Source organism: Megalobrama amblycephala, linkage group LG16 (genome assembly GCF_018812025.1).
Source record: "Megalobrama amblycephala isolate DHTTF-2021 linkage group LG16, ASM1881202v1, whole genome shotgun sequence".
NCBI lineage: Eukaryota > Metazoa > Chordata > Actinopteri > Cypriniformes > Xenocyprididae > Megalobrama > Megalobrama amblycephala.
In genome coordinates, this window is record NC_063059.1 from 23,037,680 (window position 1) to 23,055,479 (window position 17,800).

General features: G+C 36.0%; 1 protein-coding gene across 12 annotated transcripts in view; it reads left to right on the forward strand.

The window, feature by feature from the left end:
- Positions 1-17,800, forward strand: part of grik4 (glutamate receptor, ionotropic, kainate 4) — a 388,678-nt gene that overhangs the window by 238,692 nt on the left and 132,186 nt on the right. For all 12 annotated transcript variants that reach the window (XR_007180253.1, XR_007180254.1, XM_048159804.1 and 9 more), the window contains 2 exons: positions 8,068-8,232; positions 16,277-16,374. Coding sequence is in view for 10 of the 12 variants with exons in the window: in XM_048159804.1 (XP_048015761.1) it covers positions 8,068-8,232; positions 16,277-16,374 (263 nt within the window). In the remaining 2 variants the exon portion in view is untranslated. The remainder of the gene's footprint in view (positions 1-8,067; positions 8,233-16,276; positions 16,375-17,800) is intronic.

Genomic DNA, 17,800 nt, shown 5'->3' on the forward strand with positions numbered 1-17,800 from the left:
CTTAAGTGAACATTACAAGAGATGCTGCACTTTTATACATTTGGTTGAAATAATTATTTAAATAAATAAAAAATTAAATCAAGACCTAAATATTTAACATTTTGGGTTTTCTTTTACTACAGGCACTTATATGTACCAGGAGTTGGTTTTATTAAAACAGATTTTAACTTGTATTTTTGTTATAAGGATTTAAACATATTAAAACTTTTTGTGTATATTTTATTTTTTTTTATTCTTGTTTTATCATGAAAAATATTAGCCTAAGGGTGTACTCACACTAGGCGCTCTGAACCATGCCTGAGCGCGTTTGACCCCCAAAGCCCGGTTCGTTTGACAAGTGTGATTGCTCCGTTCCGTGCCCGGGCGCGGTTCGTTTAGCCGGCCCTGGCCCGCTTGGAGGAGGTGGGCCAGAGCACGGTTCAGTTTGGGCTCAAGCGCAGTTTGCATGCAGTGTGAGCGCTAACCGTCCCAGAGCACAGAACAGTTACTACTTTTGTTTACGCTACTGTCATCATTATGATGGCAAACATCTTTATTACTGCTTTGATAGTACACTTATCAATTCATGTAATCAGTTCGCGTGTATTTGGGTTTATAACGGGTCTGATTCTCACCTTATTGATGAACAGGAATTGTAGTTTGCGAGGAAAGCTGCAAATTCCTCCATTAACGTCAGCTGCCTTCCTAATAATCCTCTGATATGTGCTATTGAAATCGCTGTGCGGCATAAATTATAAATAGCCTATATATTAATATAAATTAACATAACAAAAATTTACATAAATTATAAATAGCCTACATATATTAGGCAGTATCTTAGCGAAAGTGCATTTCTTCCTGTTTCCTTCCATTCAAAACGTTGCATCGTATATGACGTAAGCGTGCTCCGGCCTGGAACGTTAAGTGCAGTGTGAGTGCGGGTCAGAGGGGGAGTGGGGACAATTGCGCTCGGGCTCGGTTCAAGGCAACTGTGCCTAGTGTAAGTTTTAAACTATTATATTTAGCTATTATAATCGAAACGAAAAGTGAAATCAAAAGTGTAAACATTTCAATATTGTGCAAAAGTGATTTATATATATTTTACATTTTTACTTTAAATCCATTTTTAGTGTACTTGGTTACCAAAGAAACAGGAATGTGAGTAAAGTGCATACTTGAGATGAAAAATGAGTGTGAAGAAAATATTAGAAAAAATCAAATTGAATATCACAGAGTATTTTAATTGTGAGTTATTTCCTGCCAAGCTGTAAGTCTGTCAAATTATGCAAAAAGTGTGAAAATATATAATTATTTAGATATGAAATTAGCATGCATTAGCGTTTCTGATTTCTTCAATGATTACCTTACCATACATGACATTTACATGACATATTTAAATGCCTGTTTTAATTAACATATTTAATTGCATACAATATGTGAATAATTGTACACATTCTGTTTATTCTAAATGAAGTTTAATGGAAATGTAATGGAAATTTCTTTAACTCATTCATGTTGTATGAAAGGCACTCCTACTCTTGTGGTCATGCTGTTTCCAGTAATATGAATAGTTCATTGGACACTCGTTGCTTTGGATCATGTAGTGTTATTTCTTTCAAAGGCTTTGTGTGCAGAGGCTTTGAAAACAATTTATTTTAATGCCCAACCAGGTGTTACTCGTTTACCACATGTCATTTTTCTAATTCCCTTGCCAATTACAACAAAAAAGACCTCTTAAAAGGAGTAAAAATGACTTTTTCCCCACAGACACAAAAAGTGACTGTGATGTCCATAAAGCAATAAGCATTTTGATTTACTGGGACCTTACACCCTTCAGCGATGGATACTGTCATCAATGGCTTGTCCAGGAGCTCGGCTAATTAGCGTCATTGCTAGAATTAGACGAGACTTGCTGTGGTGAAAATAAAAATTTAATTAGAATCTGTAATTAAAAGTTGATTTACGAGACAGATCATTCCCATTCAAAGATAGATGATATATCCGTTTAAAAAGCCTCAGTGCAGAGAAGATCCATGCAGAATCACATGTGAATGAGACCTTCACCAGCCTATTTTTATACAAACAATCAAGCCTTTCCAGATGGAGAGGAATGTGGACCATTAAACATTATTGATAACCTTGAAATCACTTTTGTCCCAGCTTGATAGCAAACTGAATTTAAATCAGATTTAAACGTATTTCATATAAAGGAACAGAGAGGTGGAATACTAATATCTAGTCTATTCCCATCAGTGACAAGGGTAAAAGGCCAGTCAATAGTAAAGTCAAACAACCTTCGAAAGCATTTTAAGACTCACTATTCATCATTTGACATTGCAGATCCCTCTGTAAAACCGTGATGTTAGTCTCTGAAGTGCATTATCTCACCGGTCTTTTGCTATAGTTAGATCCTCTTTCAGTCTCGGTGAAGTAAAGTGAAGAGCAGATCTGAGATGTTCAAATCTGATATGTAGATACTAAGGCTATCCAATTTAATATTGTTAATTTAATTAATTAGTTATGGAAATAAAAAATGTGAATAAAATGATTTAACACATTTTATTGGTGACAAACATGAAGCAGAGCAACAACTCACTGCATTATGTAGCCTATAGAATGCGGTTATAATGCCCCTAAATTTCAAGATATTGGGGCAAAAATGCCCCTCTATGAGTTTTTGTCTCATATTTATATCATATGACAGGCCTACAGTTAAGCAATATTACGTGAGTGCTGTTTTTGTCCTGAATAGCCCGTATGCAAATGTGATATTGATTTTATACAACAGTTCAATAAATTAGAAGTTAATATTGTGTTATATTTTAGACACAATATTGTATGTTTTTGCTAACTGCCAATAAAAATATTACCTATAATGCCAGAGGAAAACTGTTGTGCATCTCAGAGCAACACACACAGCGGTATTTCGTTTCTGAATGAATCCACATTTTGAACAAATCAATCAGGTTAACCAATGATTCAAAGGCTCATTCATAAAGAGAGCCATTCCTGAATAAATCAGTTGCAGCTTCTAAAAAGAATCATGGCCATTGTAGCCTAAAAGTTTGTGTAATAAATTCTCTGTTGAATCAAAATATTTGATGCTTTCTCATTTAACACAATAATGACTTAATAACACAATAATGACAATGAAATTATCTTTTGAGGCTAATTCATCAGCTAAATTTTATCATGTAATTAATTAGATCATACAAATTTTAATCGCTTGTCAACCCAATGTAAGCAGCCTTATGCAGTGTCATTGGGCTTTCAGGAGGTTGTGTGCTCAGACAGCCAAAGTATAGATAAGCTAAGCCTTATGACAGTACATCTTATTCTTGCACCGTAAAACTCCTCTCCTAAAGGACAAACATATCTTAGCGTTATTGTTAGTTACTGCCTTTAAAAGCTGTGCAAATCAGAATTAGGCTTGAATTTGAATTTGAATTTTGAATTTGATTTTAACCTGTTGAATATACCTAACAGTATGGTAGGTGGTGGCAAGTAACTGTCTTTATATTATATATCTAACTGTCTATATAAGTTATATATATCAGCCATCGGCCACCCTGCTCTCTAAGATATCGGCATCAACCATCAAACTTTTTTCCATGACTGTATCATTTGTGGCAAAAGTCTGTTAACATTGGCTCAATCAGAAAGTATATGTAGTTTAGCAAACCATGCTGTTGGTCTAATTTTTCCTAATTAAAAAAAATGTATTGGTTATAGGCTGTCAAACGATTAATTGCGATTAATCGCATACAGAATAAAAGTTTGAGTTTGCCTAATATATGTTGGTGACCTGTGTGTAATTAATATGTATATATAAATCCAAACACATTTATGTATATATTTAAGAAATATTAACAAGTATGTGTATTTAGTTATATTTATATAATTTATATTATGTATAAATAAAAATATTTTGTACATAACATATTTCTCTTAAATATATACATTAATTTGTGTGTATTTATATATGCATATTAATTACACACAGTACTCGCACATATATTATGCAAACTGAAACTTTTATTCTGTATGCGATTAATCACGATTAATCATTTGACAGCCCTAGTATTGATAAAGCAACCTGAACACATTTTATTCTTCACTGGCCTGAAAGATGGAAAATAGTTATACATTAATCACCTCTAGGTGTTTATCACATCATTTTATGTACAAATCAATTCCACCAGAATATTTTGTGAAAATACCTTAAAAGGTAAAACAGTAAATACTTTAAAGTCTTCTGCACGTAATTAACACTATTTTAAAAAACAAAAAAAACATGCATTTAAAATCCAGCATTCTGACAAGATATACTAGCAATACCTCCTATAGCCACATCATGTACAACATGAAGCTCTTTTATGTTTGTTAAAAGTTAATGAGTACGCGTTAATATCATTACTGTTGACAGTTTGTTCACTGATAATCAGTCTTGTATAATGGCTGTATAAATGTCACAATCAAGATTGCTGCTTTGATGCTGTTCAAGCTTCATTTGGATCTAGCGGTTTAAATGGAAAAGCATATTAAATGGCAGTTAGTGTGTGTTTAAAGGTGATGCAATTGTCCATTTTATCTGCATTCAGTCACGCTGGTTGATTAAGTGTGTGATGGCGCTTATTTAATAGGCACTTGTATAGTGGATGACCCATTTGAGTGATGAGTTCCTCTCTCCTCACAGTACCTCCATCCTCCATGGCTGGTCTGTTTTGACTACTGTTAGCCAAGGGTCCTGGGGGAGCACCAGCTCAAGGTGATTTTGAGAGTTTAGTGGTTTTATTATGGTGGCAATGTAGTTTTGAACGGGCCTTTGGGACATACTATAAACCCCCATGTACTGTAACATCTAATGGTTTGTTTCAGTGTTTCTATAGCCTGCAGGATACGTAGTGGTTTGTGAGCTACAACGGTTAATAGATAGATAGAGGAAATATAGTGCAAGAGAATCTAACTTAAAATGCAGAGTACACATGAATCTGACCTGTGTCGAATCAAATGGTCTCGCTTTATTTACCTATGAAATAAAGACCAGAAAACTCTAAGCTAATGCCATTTGAAAGTTTTGGTGTTCATGTTTGGGGACAGGTTTAAATCCAGCCTGTGCTATATGCAATTGTCCAATCTTTAATGTCTCCATTTCCTGTCTTGCTTCATTTACCTATCAAATAAAGGTCAAAACATCCAAAAGTTTCTGTCTTTTAGGAACTGGGGTGCTTTTTGGGGCTACAGGTTTGAATCGACCTGCGTCATATCCAATTGTCTATTCTGTAACATTGCCATTTCTTGTCTCGCTTAATTTACTTTCAAATAAAATGTCCAAAAGCGTATGTCATTTAACTGAGGTTCTGATGTTTTGATTTATAGATTTCAGTCTGGTCTGTGCCGTAATTAGTTCCATAATCTTTTACACTGCTGTTTACTGTCTAGCTTTACTTACCTATCAGTCAAAGGCCAAAAAGCCCAAAAGCTTCTGCCATTTCAGAGTTGTGGTGCTCATATTGGAAAAACAGGTTTGAGTCTGGCCTGCAACATATCCGATTTCTCAATTTTTAGTTTAATTTTCTGTCTTACCTCCCAAAAAGTAAAAAAAAAAGAGAAAAAAAAGAAGGAAAAAAGCAGCAGATCTTCGTTTGTGTGCAACGGAGGAATTCCTGCTGCTGTTTTGATTTCTTTACACATTTTATAAACTCTTCACGAGTTCTCAGCTGGTCAAAATACCATCATATGTATACACATACAACGAGTGCATTTAGCCCAGAACACAGCATTGTTGTTTTTTTTGGTTTATTTGTTTTTTAATCTTTAGGTTCAGTCTTAAAAATGACAGTGTGAATGCTAAGAGAACCAGAACTAAATTTATTATTTTCTTTTTTTGATCCGGACCAAGAGAACCAAGAGAACCAAGCTACAAGTGTGGACACACCCTAAGACAAGGACAGTGCTGCTCATACCATAACCATCAGCCCTGGTATCCACGTACATTACACAATCCGTTTCATGCCCCGGCACGCGCTGCTGCTCACCATCGATTCTTCTAAAAGGGTCAGCAGCTGAGCCAAGTCTGGAAGATTGAATAGAACCTCGGATACAGCGGACCTCCACACTGCTCCTCATACCGCAATGCCTTTAAAATGTCATTGCCCCGCAACAGATCTCCCTCTCTGATATTTTTACTCTGCGCTAGGATTCCATTTAGCTCTGGCAATTCCAGTTTCTTGCTTTGACATCTACATTTGTGACCGCGGATTGGGGACAAGAACAGAACCCCAGGGCTCAGCGCGGGGCCAGTGTTTCCATTTGGCGCTCTTTGTTGTGAGATTTGGGGGTAAATGCTGGGAGAATTGCCCAGTTTGAGCTTTCTTCACTTGTGTTGTGGGAACAGCCTTTTGCTATCGGCTGTGACAGAGAAGAGTTGGTGTGGGAAGATGATTTAGCTTAGTGCTGGAGATGGACAGTGTTCTGTATGGCGGCCAGTACAAAAATTACCATCTTTTCTTGCAATCTTTTTCTTTTTTTGTGGAGGATGGCTATTTTAATGCAAATGAATGTATGCTGTAGTAATGCATTTCTCGTGGACATTCACCATGACAGGTATTATAGATGGGAAAACGTCTATAATGAATGTGGCTTTGCCCCAAATGTGACAGTACATTAATTGATAATTACTTTTTTTCAAAATAGCCCCTGTGAATTTGTGAGAAAGACAAAAATCTATGTTTTCTCCTCGCAGAGCGCATTAGCTTAAATTGGACCCCTGTATATAGTAATTTAATTGCTTTTTACCCAAAAGCACATTAAAATTGCAGTGTGTGTCTTAACTGTTGTCACTGTTCAGCCGCAAGCGAATACATTTAATCTCATTTACAACATACCACGGATCTCCATTTACTATCTCTAAACAAACATCTCGATATTTATGGCAGTCTTAAGTGGATTGTTATTTATAATGGCTTTTTTTTAATAGGAGGACTCTCATGGCTGATTTGGTCTTGTTTGAATTAAATCATTAAAGCATTCTGCATCACAGCGGTTTCATTTATGCATTATGATGATTTTTTTTTCAAGATTAAGAGTTTTGTGCTTACTTCCACGGCAATATTTATGAACAAGAGCATGAACTCTTCTAGCATACTGTTCTTGTCAGGGTTTCACAACTGGCATTAAAAAAATCTTCGTAATCGTGCACAGTTTCCGAGCTACAGTGTAAATAAAGCAACGTGAGTCATATCACAAAATCAGAGTCACTGGAGAGCTAATTATGTGTTAGCTTAAAGAATGGTGGCAAAATAAACCATTTCAATATGCCTGTCTGACAGGTAACAGAAATATCACAAGGATAGTTTGATTGAAAATAGGTTGACATTCATCAAAAGTGACAGATGCTCACCTATAGTTGTGTTGATGTGATGTCAGGGACTTGCATAAAGCTTTCTTTTTGTAGTTTTCTAAAAACGCAGGACTTCTGTTATTGAACCTGTGTCAGACATTGTTAGGCTTTTCTCACGTCAAATATTACGGTGATAAAAATGTAAATGGTATTTGCTTTACATACTGTAGATTTTAATATCCCTGAGCGTGAGATACCGACTGTGGCATATATTGATGCTAAGCTTTAAATGAACTCACCATGGACTAGTTATATTCAAAGCCGATTGAACATGATATGTCTTCACAAAAGTGGGCCTACGTACACTAATAGCACTAAGCAGCCAGTGACTGTAAACATAGTGCAAGGATATTGTCTATTTACTTTGCAGCGTTCTGATAGAATCATTCTATATGCTACGCAAACAAAACAGCTGCATGGAGCACTTGTGTCAGTCTGGTAACAAACCTGTCCAAGAACAGCATTAATCTTGTCTACTGTAAGCGAAGCGGAGAATGTGCTTTTGATATGCGCACAAGACGACCCAGACACACTTGTTCCTACATTCCCATGAATTCTCATTGTGTTGAATGGTTACTGTTGCTTCTTGAGGACTTTTTAATCTCTTTTGTCACAGTTCTATTTGTCAGAATATCTGCTTTTTTCACTTTCTGGGTCTTTTTCTGTCTCCTTGAACTGTGTCCCAGCTGCCATTCTTGATGACCCGATGGAGTGTAGCCGCGGGGAGCGATTGGCCATCACTCTGGCGAAAGAAAGCATCAATCGTTCCAGCAACCGCTCTACCACAGGCAAACTGGAGGTGGACATCTTTGAGCTGCTCCGAGACAGTGAATACGAGACAGGAGAAACTAGTGAGTTTTTATATATATTATGTAATTTCAGAGGTGCACTCAGTAGTTTTACATTCAGTGTAATTTATAATTTGCATACATTATACCTAAAGAAATGTATAATATTTGTGTATATTTTGTTGAATAATTTTATTTATACATTTGTTTTTTTTAATTTATATTATTTTTATATATTTTAATATATAACATATATTTTTATATTACAGCATATATTCAATTAAATAATATATTCAATTGTGATTTTGATACATTTAAATGTATGCGCCCTTGCATTTCTACAGATGAACAAGCAGTTACAAAACAAGTTGCTCTATTTGTCCAGTCAATGCTGTTGACCTCGTGAATATGCAAATAAGAACATTAGCCTGGGTTTACAAGTATACAGTGTCAAATCTCACAACCTTGCAACCCGGAAATTAATTACTAACCCAGGATAAAGTATGAATAGTTGGAAATAGGGGTGGGCAATATGGCAAATTTATTTATTTTTTTTTCCTCAGGCAGGATCACGATCCACAATCTTAGCACAATTCTCTTTCATGTTGGATTTTAAGACTATTTTGCAAGTCACTAAGCAACACAGCCAAACTAATTTCCCTGTTTTGAAAAAAATGGGCCTTAAAATTCAATAAAATAAAAAATAAAAACAATGACAGACTGCATAGGCCAAAGTTAGGCCAATCTTTTTTTCACTTTATTTTATTTAATTATTTTATCTTTGTTATTAAAAATAAGAACATTGAAGCAAATGACAAATAATAGGACAAATACAATATAAGGTACAAATGAGATAAACAGTGCTTTTATTTTTTTCAACCACAGTAGGTGTATATCTATCGATCTATTCTAACAGTAGCATTCAAGTAAGAAATTGAATACATGTAAAAATAAAACACTACTTAGACTTCACTGTATGAATTAAATATACATTGATTCTCATTAAAGCCACTGAAGTTATTCAGTCATGAGCAGTGAGTGATTTTCTCTTTGTGTTTTGTTGCTCGATTAACATTAATGACGCAGACGGCAGTACGTTGGCTGCTGTCACTTTAAGAATGAATGCGCAGATCTAATATGCAGACGCCCATGCGTATCATAATATACTGATACCACATCCAAACTATTCACATTCACTTAAGATAGAAATGACTGTTTATGTAAACATTGTGTGTATTTGATAGTTTAACCACAATAAGTAGTGAAAGAGAACTTAGTTCAGTACTCACATGCTGTGTGACAGGATTTTGGTGTGCATGCGCTCAGAAAAGAGTGCAAATAAAAAGTTTGACTGGCAGGGCTTTAAAACGCATGCACATAATAAACGTTTGTGATGGCAAAGAATTGACCCTTCGCTGGGAATTTGATTGACAAGCAATCTAACCAATCATAACTCCGAATCCGTCATTTTGTCCTACAAAGCAGTCAGGACTTAGAAGATTAACCTCGGTGGACTTGAACTTGAAAATCGGTGTGCATTGACGTCTTTCCGCATTTGAAACAATATTCTTTCTCATGTCCATTCATGTTTATTTTATGCTATAAATTAACCATTTGGAAGAGATAATCAGTTCACTATCGCTACAGCAGTCTGTCACGACACATTAAAGAGCCACAAAATGGTTTTTATTGTTCGAATTTCTTAAAAAGAAATAAAAAGACTTTGTTTAATATCATAAATAACCTGCTCTGTCTTGTCTGTTGACGTGTTGTCAGTGTCCTCTTTGCCCCGTGATGTATTTTTCACTGCATGTGGCTTGACAGTGCCATGGCTTGTCAGACAAAGCAACAGTAACTAAGGGGGGCGGGTCTTTGCGAAGGGTCAATTGCAATGTCATGTGAGTGTAACCCTACCGCTGCCTTGCTAAACATGTGATGTGAATGTACTCTGCATTGTACAGTATTTTGGAATGGGTGCACCAGAACTGCAGGTGATAGATTGTGCACTGTAGCAAAGTACTATGTTCAATCTCTCTTTAAAGGCAGATTGTGGAGACAATTTAATCATTCACAATTTAAAATCATCATATCACTCATCCCTAGTTGTAACCATGAAACCAAATAACCCTGGATGACATTTATTCAGGGTAAAGAAAACCCTAGTTTAACCAATTTATTTCAGATGAATAATATAGATATGCTAGGAGCTGTGTTGTAGGCTTTTCTTTCTTTAGTCTTAACATTTTTGCAGTGCTCTTTAGTTTTAATTTTCACAGCTGTCCTTTAGCGTCACAACTTGAATAATGTTCCCTTAACCATGGGGGTTTATTCAGAGGTTGCAGGTATTATCATAATTCACAGGTATAGGCAAATGTGAAATAATTGTGTCCTCACGAGGGCATTCCTCCTGCAAAACATGCACTGAATACTTATTGAAAGAGCAAAACTTTTTGTTTACTTGTGAGCACTTCCCTGATATATATTTTTTTTTTTTATATATCTTATTAAAAAAAATGTTTTTAATATTTTCTATCTTTTTAAATTAAGTTCCTATATACATGCGTAATTAGTGTGTCTGTCAGTTTCATCTTTCCATATGTTCTTGGCTGGTAGCAGATGATGTATTCTCTGTTAAAAAAGGGACCATTATGTGATGACAATTAAATTAACAGGTTTTCACTAGTCAATTGTGTCATACTCATGATGTTTTTTGAGGCAATAGGCATGCAGGCATTTATTGGAGCATTTTTTGTTTCCTTGGTTTCGGGGAAGTCACTTTCAAAGGCCAGCAAATACTCAATAAACAAATTAACACATTAAAAAATGGCAGACATATTTATTAACACAATTAAACTCCAATAATAATAGATGTTTATTTTGATCTATATCAATCTGAATTGCTTTGCTTATTTCACACATTTACTTTAAAGGTGCCCTAGAATTAAATATTGAATTTATATTGGCATAGTTGAATAACAAGAGTTCAGTACATGGAAAAGACATACACTGAGTTTCAAACACCATTGTTTCCTCCTTCTTATATAAATCTCATTTGTTTAAAAGAGCTCCGAAGAACAGGCGAATCTCAACATAACACCGACTGTTACGTAACAGTCGGGATCATTAATATGTACGCCCCCAATATTTGCATATGCCAGCCCATGTTCAAGGCATTAGACAAGGGCAGAAAGTCTGGATGTGCACAGCTGAATCATCAGACTAAGCAAGAACAATAGCGAAAAATGGCAGATGGAGCAATAATAACTGACATGATCCATGATAACATGATATTTTTAGTGATATTTGTGAATTGTCTTTCTAAATGTTTCGTTAGCATGTTGCTAATGTACTGTTAAATGTGGTTAAAGTTACCATCGTTTATTACTGTATTCACGGAGACAAAAGAGCCGTCGCTATTTTCATTTTTAAACACTCGCAGTCTGTATAATGCATAAACACAACTTCATTCTTTATAAATCTCTCCAACAGTGTGTAATGTTAGCTTTAGCCACGCAGCATAGCCTCAAACTCATTCAGAATCAAATGTAAACATCCAAATAAATACTATACTTACATGAACCGATGTATGCAAGCAGCATGCATGACGAACATCTTGTAAAGATCCATTTTGAGGGTTATATTAGCTGTGTAAACTGTATTTATGCTGTTCAAGGCAAGCGCAAGCTCCGGGGGAGGGGGAGCACGAGAATTAAAGGGGCCGCAACCTATATATCGGTGCATAGTTAATGATGCCCCAAAATAGGCAGTTAAAAAAATGAATTAAAAAAAATCTATGGGGTATTTTGAGCTGAAACTTCACAGACACATTCAGGGGACACCTTAGACTTATATAAAAGAAGTTCTAGGGCACCTTTAATTGTACCAAAATCAGTTTATTTATTTATTTATTTCACATCATATCATTTTGGTTTACATTTTGCAAAATCATTTATTTCTTTATTTATTTGAATGATTAGCATGAATTTAGCATGCATTTCAGAATGTCTTAGTATTTGGTTTGTCTCACTTTTGCTTTAATGACCGCAGCACTCAAGCTGCATGACGTTTTTGTAAAACCTGATGATTATATAATACAACATGATTTGAGATGATCCAAAGAACATCTGACCATTTGTACAAAGAGTCACATGATCAGTGTCAAAAAGTATCTTATTTGATTAGTGTCCTAGATATTGTGCCAAATATACTTTATTCATTTTACATCACAACATTTTGTTTTACATTTTGCAAAATCATAAACCTTTCTGTTTATTTCCATGTTTAAATTCCATTTTGAATCCCAGCTCAGACTTTTGAACTTCACTCTGCCTTTAAAATTTAAACCGTCAGTCAGCGGGTAGTGCGACTTTTACTTTAACAGCTGCCAGTCAATCTTTTTGTGCTTTTCTTACTCTGAAGCCCTAAATTTAATAATGCTTTCTTTACGAATCCTAAATCAAATAGAGTTGTGGAGAACAAAATAGAGCTGCTCACTCACAGAGGGATATTAAACATGAATGAGGCTCATTGTTGTCAATGAAAGTAGACAGCACTAAAATCAGGAGAAGACGAGCTGTAATTTAAACAATCAGAGCTGTTGAGACAAAGGATGAAGAGCTACTCTTGGTTTCCCTTGGCGTATAGAGCAGCACCATTAAAACACCTCCTCTGATAGATATGAACAGCTGTGTCTCACTCCATCTCTCTCTCTTTACATTTAGTCACACAAACTTGCTAATTCAGCATTGTAATAGCTTGCAGTATGCAGGATTGAACTAGAAACGGATCAGTGACACTCCCAGGAAAGGGGAAATGTCACACCGCCGCTACCTGCCCTACTATACTCCCGTCTGTAATCACTGAAGCCTGCATCTTTCCGCATACCACATTTTGTGTGTTTGTGTGTGGTCTGCATACTAATGTGTGTGATCTGAAGTGAACAGAGACATACTGAAACCAACCTCAATCCTTGGTGCTTACTCCTTCCACATGGATTCATTGTCCTTTTCCAGACCAGCCATGCAGGAGGGTCACGGCAAAAGATTCGCCTCTAGTCAGTCATAACTGTGAATCACCTGACCCTCGTGACTCATAGTATACACTAGGGTTAACAACTACTTGCCTTATGATCTGTGCAGGCAAGACAATAGAACAGATGTACGTTGCTCAGACGGCTGTAAGTTAGACAATGATGGCAGTGTCAACAGACATTGTTCCAAAGACTGTTCAGAACAATCAGGACTTTTGCACAGGTGTCTGTGTTTAATAGGCAGACACAACAATCCATGGTGCTTTACTCAATGACTGCATTTACATGCACTCTAGTAATGCGATTATAATGAGATTTTGGCAATATTGCGATTAAACCTTACCTCATGTAAACGCAATACTTCGATTAAAGTAATGCGATTGAGCTCATGAACACTGATTTTAAACGCAATATACAGACATGTAAACACCTTAATCGTATTATTCCCCCTCTGACCAAAGTGCGCATGTGCTCGGACATTCGCTGATGCCCTGTGTTGTTCACACAACTTTATGAATGACATTAATCTGAAGTTTTCTCTTCACCAAATCGCTAAACTCTGTCAGCACAACTCGCTGCGCAGTCTCTGCTCCGTATCTTCATCCAGACAGCGTAAAGAACGTGACAGTAGCATAGGCAAACCGGCATTGCGATATTCATCGCAGCACCAAATAATATCCAGTATGTCCATAAAAATGTATTTTGAATTAAATAGATTAAAACAATGGCCGGTAACATGCATACTGTATGCCTATCTGAGTGTGGTATAACCATATGTAAAGTGGAGTGAAGAGTTCTGCTCGTGTCATGTAAACATCTTACTGCAATTAAGACCTTACTCTGATTATGAGAAATAATCACATTATTGGTGAATATGTAAACGTAATCAGTGTCTCTAGATTATCAGTAAACGATAGAGAAAGTGCTTCTTAATGCATAATTTATGTATAAATCTAATCTAGATGGGACTTTTAGTTAATTAAAAAAAAAATATTAAAAAAAGTTAATAAAAAAATACATTTTTAAGTGGAGCTTAATTAAGCTCAGGCTTTGTTATATATTTCATTATATGTCATTCAAAGAGGATTTATTTTGATACAAATCCAATTTAAATATATATAATGAAAAAAAGAAATGATATAACAAAATTACTTATATTTCATAGTCTGCACTATTTAGATCACTAATCAAATAAAATACTTTGTGACATTGATCGTGTGACTTTTTGCACAGACGGTTAGATGTTCTGTCTTCCACTGAACCTCAAGATGCTCTTTGGATCATTCTTAAATCCTGGAATACAGGATCATCAGGTTTTACACTAACTTGTAGATTTCCTGCAGCTCAAGTTCATTTTCAATTTAACTTTTCACTAAAAATGCTAATAATGTAATTTGAAAAAAGGCAAGACTTTTGAACACCACTATATTGTATGTATAAATCTAAATGTGAATTTTAACTAAAGTAAGTTATTTGGAGTTGTTTGCTGGAATTCAATTATCATTGAAGCTGAGTGATAGTAGCAGACCTTTTTTTTCTTTTCTTTTTCTTGATTCAATTTTATTTCTTTCAAAGAGTTAAGAAGAACTGCATGCATTAATGCAGGAGGCAATACATTTTGATGAGATATACAATACACTCTTAGAAATACAGCTTTTTTATTGCCACTTGTGGTTCCATGAACACTCTAACAAAATTTCCAATGCATAAAAGGTTCTTTATTGTAAAAAAAAAAAAAAAGAGAGATTTTTTTTTTTTTTTTTTATTCTTAAAATGCTATTCACACTAAGATGAAAAGGTTCTTTGGGGAACCTGAAATGGTTCTTCTATGACATCACTGCAAAAATGCCCTTTTGGAATCTTTATTTTATATTATGTTTGTCTAGACTCTAAAGCCATATTGTAATCATTTTAATAAATCTTGAGATTAATTGTAATTCATTATTTTAACAAACTGAAAGCCCCATTTAGAGGAATAACAATGAATCTGACTACACAGCAAGGTTGACATGAAATCATAAGGGCATCTGTCCAGATACATTTGATTTCCAACTGAGAACAGTTGACCTGCAAAATGAACACTAGTGCACTCACTGTAGCAATGTTTAGTGATCCTAAATATGCAGCTCATCACCATTCAGGGCAGCGCGGAAATGTGCTTGCAATGTATTATGGGGTAGCAGAGGTTTCCACAGGTGTCTTCATTTGCATTGGTTACTGTTGGATTGAGTTTCCTTTCCTTTTTTCCCAGCATGCCCTGCTTAAGTGGTCAGAGTACCAATATCTGGCTTATACACTGTACACACCATCATAATTAAAACAAAAAGATATTATAAACCCATGTGAAATGACACTCTGTTAGAGTTCAGGCCGATGCCCTGCGCGTGTGCTGGAGAGTCAGAAACAAATCTACCTCTCACTCCTCCTCCTGCACCTAATCGCAAATATAATTTCAGGACACACTTCACTCAAAGGTCAGTTAATAATAAAATGTAATTTTGTGTGAGAGACTGCAAAGGAGCAGATTAATAACAGTGCTAAGCCACAGATAGGCGAGGTTTTGATTATAGTGAGCTCTTTAAAAAAGCTCCCTTAAAAGAGAATTATTTGAGTTTTGCTAGTAATTTTAAAACAGATTGAATGGATACAAAGGGGTCAGGTTTTGGCTGATTAGCATGGCCCATTAGCCCCTGCTGGTAGATGCAGTAACTGCACCATCTGGACCCAAAAATCATATTGAAGGTTGTTCCAAAGTAGTCGTCATGTATTCTAATGGAATACATCTGTTTTCAAGCAACATATAAACTGCAATTATATCATTATATTATAGTAGATGAGTGCCTGATTTTATCTGGAGATTTTACTTCATCTGCGCCTGCAAAGCAACTGGCATTGAGATGAATGGGTATGCTAAAAGTCTCTTTGTACTCTTTGCTCTATCTGGGTTTTTTAGACTTCCATGGTGGATACGCCATCCTTGAATGAAAATGGGGCAGCAGCAGTAGGGTTGCATCTTGCTTTCCTTCTGCTTTCTGTCTGTAATAAATGACAGTCGGTCTTTCCCTTGCCTATTGACAGTGTGCCAGATCATGTCCAAGGGGGTTGTGGCAGTCCTGGGCCCCTCTGCCAGCCCGGCATCCAACTCCATCATCAGTAATATCTGCGGTGAGAAAGAGGTGAGTGCTGGCATTGGCTTTCTTTTGTCATCAGTGCAACATACCAAAGCCCAGATCATATTACCAAGTAATCATTCATATCATTACTGTAATGACCGTAGTGTTCAGCGACATGCTCTAAAAATGATCCCTAACCACAGCTGATGAACACAACGACCAAACAACGAGTGTTATGCTGTGACTACAATGTGCGGCTCTAATTAATAAATACATAAATGATTATTGACACATCATGCTCAGCAGTCCCACTGTTCTGAAGTCAAACTTTCCTAGAATAATTTGTTCTGCCGTCGGCAAACATGAAGAGGATGCGAACAGACTAAGCAAATTACTAAAGGGAAGAATTAAATAACGTGGATTAACGGAGAATTTATATTGATTAATTGTCGCCATGGTGCAGACTGAATTGTTTGGAGCACTTTCTCGCTCCGTCAGACAGTAAAGGGAAACTTTTGAACACAAAGGAAAAAAAAGAGAGCTGAATGAAGTTGAATATTTATCTTCTGTCACTTGAAACTGCAAATTGCAAACTGCAAATCTTAATCCCAGCTGTCATGTGTATTGTATATGCTTTAATGTATATATTTTAATAGATTTATAGTCAACTTATGATGCTGTCACAAACTCCCAGTTCTAAACAGTCTAGAGCTGGGGATGATTTGATATTATATGAGGATTTTCTTCCAAAGCAGCAGTCAAAGGAATATATTACTTTCACACAGGTAATGAATAATGCAGCTTGAAACAAGTTTACTGTGCGTACTCAACTGACTAAGCATCACTCCTTAATGTCTTCATAATTCATAATCAGTGGCAACTCGCCTTCCAAAGTGAGCAACGAGCATAAATATTCATAGTCACATCTTATAAATGACTGGTTAGGTCATAGATGAGGGCTTGTGTAATGAAAGTTTAAACGTTTACATCAGCTATAATACACCTCGATGAATATTTATAATGCTGACATTTTATTTGTTTTCAGGAGCTGTTATTTGTCTTGTCCCTGTGTGATGCAGTAGGTCAGGGTTTGGTTAGCGCTGCGGAGGTTGTTAGCTGCTTTGGGATGATGAAATGGGGGGGTCAGATGCTCTCTGTCCTCTGTCTATGGGGAAAGGTCATTGTGCTCCTGTTATTTTATTTTTAAAAAAATGGTTTATCTATCTCTAATGGTCTAAAGGGAGGAGATCCCATTGTGTTTATGATGGTGTATGTGTCTGTGTGTGTGTGTGTGTGTGTGAGAGAGAGAGACAGAGAGAGAGAACAAAACAGGAAGGAGTTTGTAGTTTGGCAAGAAGCCCTATGCTGCTTCAAGATGTTTGAAGGGATGATTTCAAATGTGGCTGAAACCAGGGTGACATGTCCTTGGCAGGTTTCGTGAGATTCACCCATGTACAATTTCATTTAGTTCTTCTGTATGCAGACAAAT